Raw genomic sequence first — 7,121 nt, 5'->3', positions numbered from 1 at the left:
AGTCTGGGTTTTGTACAGGTTGAGTGTCTAAGACAATGAAGTCTACGGGAAAATAGAATTTGTCAACCTTGATCAAAACGTCTTCGACCACTCCACGAGGAATCTTGACAGATCGGTCTGCCAGTTGTAGAGTGATAGATGTTGGTTTCAACTCCCCAAGACCTAACTGCTCATAAACAGAATATGGCAGTAGGTTAACACTTGCACCTAGGTCTAATAACGCTTTATTGACCGTGTGTTCTCCTATAGTGCAAGAAATTGTTGGACATCCTGGATCCCTAAACTTGGGTGGAGTTTTGTTCAGAATGATGGAACTCACCTGCTCAGCTAAGAAAGCACGTTTTTGCACATTGAGCTTGCGCTTTTGAGTACACAAGTCTTTGAGGAATTTGGCATAAGCAGGGATTTGCTTGATTGCTTCAAGAAAAGGAATGTTGATGTTGACTCTCTTGAACAGATCTAACATCTCATTGTAATGGGTACTTTTCTGTTGATAGATCAATCTTTGAGGAAATGGGGCAACAGGAGAATGAGTTGGCAAAGGGACATTCACAGCAGTAGAATTGTCAGATTTTCCAACTTGCTCAGGTTCTTTGGTTTTCTGGGGTTGTGGAGACAGCGTGGAATTTGTATCAGATTCATTAGGTTCGCCCACGTTGTTCTCGATGACTTTACCACTTCGGAGGGTGGTAATGGCATGGATTTGATCGGGTGAGGTTTCAGTGCAGGATGTTGTGCCTGTTTGAAATATCCTCTTTGGATTTTGTTGGGGTTGGCTCGGAAGTTTACCCTTTTCTCTCTCACACATTTGATCCATCTTTTGATCTAGATTTTTCTGACTTTGCATCAAACTCTGGAACATTTCCTCTAGGGTGGATAATCTCTTGTCGGTATTGTGTTGAGGATATGATTGTTGTTGAGAGTTTGATTGTTGTTGAGGGTTTCTCGGGTGTTGATAACCTTGATTGTTCTGATATCCCTGATTGTTTTGATAGCTCTGATTGGGTTGAGATGGTCCTCCCTGAGTGGGTCCTTTTGACCATGAAAAGTTAGGGTGGTTTCTCCATCCTGGATTGTAGGTCTGTGAATAAGGGTTATGCTCTTTTTTTGAAACATGGCATGTGCCTGTTCAAGCCTAGATTCCTGGACTGCAAGCAAATCGGGACAATTTTGGAATTGATGGTTGGGGTCGTTACACAGCACAAACAGACGAAGCGACATGTTCTCGGAGAGTAGTGGTGGAAGGTTTTGAATTTTTATGTAGTTCTAACTCTTCTAATCTCCTAACTATTGATGCCATGTTTGCTCTTCCCTCAAATCCTTCAATCCTAAAAGCCTTTGCTTCGGATGTAGTCTTTCTGGTTTCACGGATGGATTCCCACTGTTGCGTCTTTTCAGCTACTTCAATCAATCAAGAAGTCCCAAGACGCATCAGCAGTTTTGTCTACGAATAGACCATTACACATCGACTCAACCGTTGTTCGGGTGGACACATCTAGACCTTCATACAAAATTTGCACAAGTCTCCATTTTTCAAAACCATGATGGGGACATTGGAGCAATAATTCATTGAATCTCTCCAAGTATCTAGCTAAGGTCTCACCTTCTAATTGCACAAAGCTATTCAGACTTTGACGAATTGTCGCAGTCTTGTGGTTCGGGAAAAACTTTTTGAAAAACTCCTTTATGAGGTCATCCCATGTCATGATGGATTGAGGCTGTAAAGCATAGAGCCAGGACTTTTCCTTATCTTTCAGGGAGAAAGGAAAAAGCCTTAACTTTAGGGTTTCGTCGGACATTTGAGTGAAACGCAGAGTTCCACAAATCTCCTCGAATTCTCTCACGTGGTGGTACGGGTTTTCATTCTCAACACCTCTAAAAATAGGAAGCATCTGTATTGTGCTTGATTTCAGCTCATAATGGCCATTAGCCTCGGGTAGCACAATACAAGAAGGTTGACTGGCTCTAGTTGGGTACATATAATCCTTGAGGGTACGTGGTTCTCCCATTGTTTCTGGTTGATCTGGACTGTCTCCCTCAGAACTTAGAATTTCGATAGGTTCGTCTGGGTTAATTCTAACAAGTCTGTTTGTCTGGTCTCTGTAGGTCACAATCATGTCCTAGTAGGTACCTTAACTAACATGTTGGTCAGACAGAGCAATCAGAAACAATTTGGCCCACAAGGGTTATGAAGATTTGGTTTTGAATGGGTGTTGGACTAACAAGGGATTTTGGTTTTTGGTTTAAAATTGGGCTTTGGAAAATTTTTTGAACTAAACCTAGCATAAATTAGCACAACTCATAAAAGAAAATAAAAACAATAATAATAATTAAGACAAGCCCATAAAAGAAAAAAGAAAAATAAAATAAAAAAAAACAAAAAAAACAAAAAAATAATAATTACAGTCCCAAATATAAAAAAAAAAGAAAAAGAAAATAAATAAAAATTATTACAATCCCAAATAAATAATTAAATTAATTATTACAAGCCCGAATTTGAATTTAAATGAGGCCCAAGTGGGTTAACTCATGGGTTAGGCTTACTTGGTTTTTGGAGGGAAGCCCAAAAATAGGCTTTTAGTCCCCTTTTAGTTGCACAGCCCAGTTGGGCTTTAGGATCGTCCTAAGCAGCTCACGCTCAAGCCCAGCAACAGTTGAAGTGACTCAGCAACACAGGCCCAGCAGAATCTGCAGCGAAGCCAAGCAGAAAAGGCAAGCCCAGGAGCAGAAGTTGCAAGCCCAGCGAAATTGAGGTTACTAAGCCCAGCTCAGTTGGTTCAAGCCCAGCACCAGCACCTTTGGCAGGAGCAGCAACACAGCACAGCTTGGCAGAGAAGGCACCAGCAGCAGCATCACAGCCAAGGTGGTACCTGCAATGATCACAGAGTGCAAAGATAGTCAGGCCAACCCTGCAATGATCACAGTGCAATCATTGCAGTGCAATGATTGCAGGCAAGTATGCAATGATCTGCTGCAATGATTGCAAGCAGAGGGTTGCAATGATAGTGAAGCAGGCCTGCAATGATTTCAAGGCAGAGATTCTAATGGAACTCAGCAGTGGCAACACCACTCCCCGGCAGCGGCGCCAAAAACTTGGTGTGGAAATGGAAACACACAAAACTTGCAAGTATACAAGGTCAAGCTTTATAATATAGGGATAAGAAAGAGTTAGTCCACAGGGAGCGGGAGCATACAAGAATTTTCCTAAGCTATCAATGGGTGCAAAGCACTATGGCAGTGAGCAGTGATGGATGAAGGCAGATACTAAGAACTAAAACAGTTAACACAAGATGGCAGCACAGCAAGGATTAGATGGCAGATGATATAAAATAACAACAACAAGGAACCAAGGCTGTAAGCCAAGGGCAGGGGTGAGATTGTGCACTGACTTCAGTGCACAACAGCTACAAATTGCAAGGAAAACAGGCAAGAAAAACAGTAAATTTAGCAGGGAACAAAATAGAACTGAAATTAAGTGACTGCAAAGGGATTTGTGGTTAAGCCAAGGCTTAGGATCCACCTTGTGTCCTAATCAAACAACATGTTTCTAGGTTGAGTTAAAAATCCTATGCATACATCTAGAATGGGAGGAAGACTAATTTGCTCACTAGGTTGCCCCTAGCATTGATTGTCTTTTGACAGTACAATCAATCACAGGCACTAAGAGCATTAGTCTCTTCCCATTGCTCAATCAAAACACACATCAGGATAACTATCCTAGCAACTTGTCAATTGACAGTGCACAAGGCTTCAACTGAGCCTTAGCTTAGTGCTACTTAGCTCATGCTCAACATAAGTATAACAACATCATTCATCAAACAAAATAGTTCAAACACAACACACATATCATTCAACTATCAACTGTGATAAAGAGAACTGGAATTGAAATTGCATAAAATTTGTTCTAATTCTCTCCTGGCTAGTCCAGAGATCATCCCCTTCTAACCCTCTACATCACCCCCTATTTATATCACTAAACAAAATCCACAAAAATCAGGACCACATCAGTCCAATTAGGGTTTGGTGAAAATACAAAATTGACTCACCTAACAGCTCTGATTTTACTCAATTATCTTCACCCACTCTGCTATTTCTAGTTACAATCAACAATTCCCAAAAATCTTCAATTTATAAAATTAGGGTTTTCTGTTGTGAAATAGAAATCAAAATTCACTCACCAAAACTTTGAATTGACGTCGCCCCATGTCTTCTCTGCCTCTCTCGGTTCTTCTCCTGCTCCCAATTGCTACAATTGCTCCCTAATTTGAGGTGTTTTATCAACCCTCACCTAGGTCAGTTGGTGAGAGAGGTTAAAGCGCTTCGAATTAGGGGGATGGGTCGTGTCGGGTAATGATGGAGATGGTGGATGTGATGGTGGTGACAGGAGTGATGGATGATGGAAGTAGCAGGTGGAGGTGATGGTGGTGGAATGGGTGTTTCTGTTGCAGAGAGGGGGGAGAGGAAGACGAAGGTGGAGGTCGATATGGGTTAGGGTAGGGAGCTGTTTGGCTAGGTCATAGGGTTCGAGTATTAGTGTGTTAGGCGGGTGTATCAAGATGTGTGTACCACGAGCTGAAGCCGCTGGATATGGAGATGGTAGGTGGATCGGACGGATAAGGAAGAAGCAGCTTGTAGCGACCGTAGGATGTAAAATACAACGAAGTCTACGGTGCGAGATTAGGTTAGGTGTTGTAGTGTTTAGCGGAATCATCGGGATTTGATGCACAGGCATAGGAGCGACCGTAGGATGCTGAAATGCTTCGATCTGACGGCTGAAATCCGAGACGGGCATGGATATAGAAAATGGGTTTGGGTGAGGGTTTTGGGCCTTGGGTATGCCAAGCCCATATCTTCTTTAAGAACAATTCTTCCTTCTTGAGCCCATTCCTAGCTTTTTGGTCTTGTGCGCACCATTCTTTGCGGCTCCCTTGCGTAATTTCTTCCGGCTTTTCACCACTCTTCAGCTCTTTTCCGCTCCGCAATTCATCCAGACTTTATTTATTACCTAAAAATGCAAAATTAATTAATAAAAATATTTATTCTTGAAAACAATGAAAATGCAGAATATGGGATAAAATGTAGAATTAATGCGCAAAAGATGAGTTAAATGCCAACAAAAAGGGATAAATATATACAATATTTGGCACTCATCACTACGTGAGGCTGAAGGGCAAAGAAGCTATAAGAAGAACACTATGATTGCGAAATCTGTTGATACTGAAATAATATTTGAGATAGAGCAACCAGATCCAAAGCTCTTGTTGATGACGGACAGATAAATCAACATGAAGAATTATTCCATGTCAAGATTCAAGTAAAACAAAACATTGTTGAGGCCATCGTTGATTCTGGTAGTCAAAAGAACTTGATTTCAGAAAAAATGGTGGAGCAAATGGGATTATCAAAAACTCCACATCCAAAACCTTATCCTTTGGGGTGGATACAGAAGGATATTGAACTTCAGGTAATGACACAATGTCGTTTCAAATTTGCTATCACTGATAAGTTTATTGATGAAATTGTCTGTGATGTTGTGCCATTGGATGTAGCACAAGTAATTTTTGGAAATCCATATTTATGGGAACGAGATGGTGTTCTTAATTATAGAGAGCGTGCTTATTTGTTTAAAAAGTATGGTAAGGAATTTCGAATTCTGGATAGCAAAACCCATCTACCCATGAAAATGGTTACCACGAACCAAGTCAAGAGACTGATTAATGCTTGTGGTATATTCACTTTATTTTTAATCAGACCAGTGAACACGGGAGAAAGGAACGTAACATTACATGTTACACTCTCCACCAAACAAGAAAGTGAGATAAGTTCATTAAAGAAGCAGTTTGTTGATTTATTCCAAGAAGAGGTTGTCATACCACCTAAAAGAAGTGTGGAACATGAGATTACACTTGTTGGAGATGCCTCCTTACCAAACTTGGGGTTATACAGAACCTCTATAACTGAATCTGAAGAAATCAAGAGACAAATACAAGAGTTACTTGAACAAAAGGGTGATAGTGCCAAGTTACTCTCCATGTGGCTCTCCAGTTTTGCTTGTACCAAAGAAAGACGAGGATGGAGAATGTGTGTAGATTACTGAGCTTTAAATAAGATTACTATCAAGAATAGATATCCATTACCAATGATTGACGATCTTCTTGATCGATTAGGAAGTGATATATTCTTCACCAAACTTGATCTCAAATCTGGATATCATCAGGTACGAATTAAAGAAGAAGATACTTGGAAGACAACATTTAAGACTCGACAAGGATTATTCGAGTGGCTCGTTATGCCCTTTGGGTTATGTAATGCGCCAGCTACTGTCATGCGACTCATGAATGAGGTATTACGAACTTTCATTGACGATTTTGTCATCGTATACCTAGACGATATTTTGATATTTAGTAAGACATGGGAGGAGCATTTGGTACATGTGTCCAAGGTGATGTCTGTGTTAAGAGAGAATTCGTTACGATTGAATGAGAAAAAATGTGAGTTTGGTAGACAAGAATTAATTTTTCTTGGATTTGTGATTGGGAGAGGAAAGATTAAGGTCGATCCATGAAAGGTTGCTGTTATTTCTTCATGGATAGCACCTACAAATATTACTGAAGTTCGGAGTTTCGTAGGAGCTTGTCAATACTTACGTAAGTTTATAAGACATTTCTCTCAAATTGCAGCTCCTTTACATGGTTTAACCAAGGTTAATACCGTGTTCAAATGGGAGCCTAAACATGAAGCTACTTTTCAATTACTGAAGAAGAAGATTTCAGAAGCACCATTTCTGACATTGCCTAATTTATAGAGGCCTTTCGAAGTGAAGACAGATGCATCTAACTATGCTTTAGGGGCAGTGCTGCTACAAGATGGAAAACCAGTAGCATATCATTCAGAAATGTTCACATGACCTGTTCAGAATTATCCTACATATGACAAAGATTTGTATGGCATGCATCAATCTATGAAGCATTGGAGACCATATCTATTGGGAAAGCAAGTTGTGGTTCACATTGACCATAAACCTTTACAGTATCTTCAGACTCAATCGAAGTTACAGCAGGCTCGACATATGAAATGGGCATCTTACATGGAGCAGTTTGGTATTCACATCAAACATAAGC

The 7,121-nt window shown here is 40.4% G+C and overlaps 1 protein-coding gene across 1 annotated transcript; it reads left to right on the top strand.

The window, feature by feature from the left end:
• Window positions 1–5,380: 5,380 nt before the first annotated feature.
• On the top strand, window positions 5,381–6,097 carry LOC113362593. Its single transcript, XM_026605208.1, has one exon. The coding sequence runs from the start codon at window positions 5,381–5,383 to the stop codon at window positions 6,095–6,097; it is 717 nt and encodes a 238-aa protein (XP_026460993.1).
• The last annotated feature ends 1,024 nt before the right edge of the window (window positions 6,098–7,121 follow it).

Source organism: Papaver somniferum, chromosome 1 (genome assembly GCF_003573695.1).
Source record: "Papaver somniferum cultivar HN1 chromosome 1, ASM357369v1, whole genome shotgun sequence".
Classification (NCBI taxonomy): domain Eukaryota; kingdom Viridiplantae; phylum Streptophyta; class Magnoliopsida; order Ranunculales; family Papaveraceae; genus Papaver; species Papaver somniferum.
The sequence above is the reverse complement of the archived record's forward strand: the minus strand, read 5'-3'. Positions and strand labels throughout refer to the sequence as shown.

Bases quoted from the DNA above. Each gene is read 5' to 3' on its own strand.
- LOC113362593 (XM_026605208.1), top strand. From the start codon at position 5,381: ATGGTGGAGCAAATGGGATTATCAAAAACTCCACATCCAAAACCTTAT.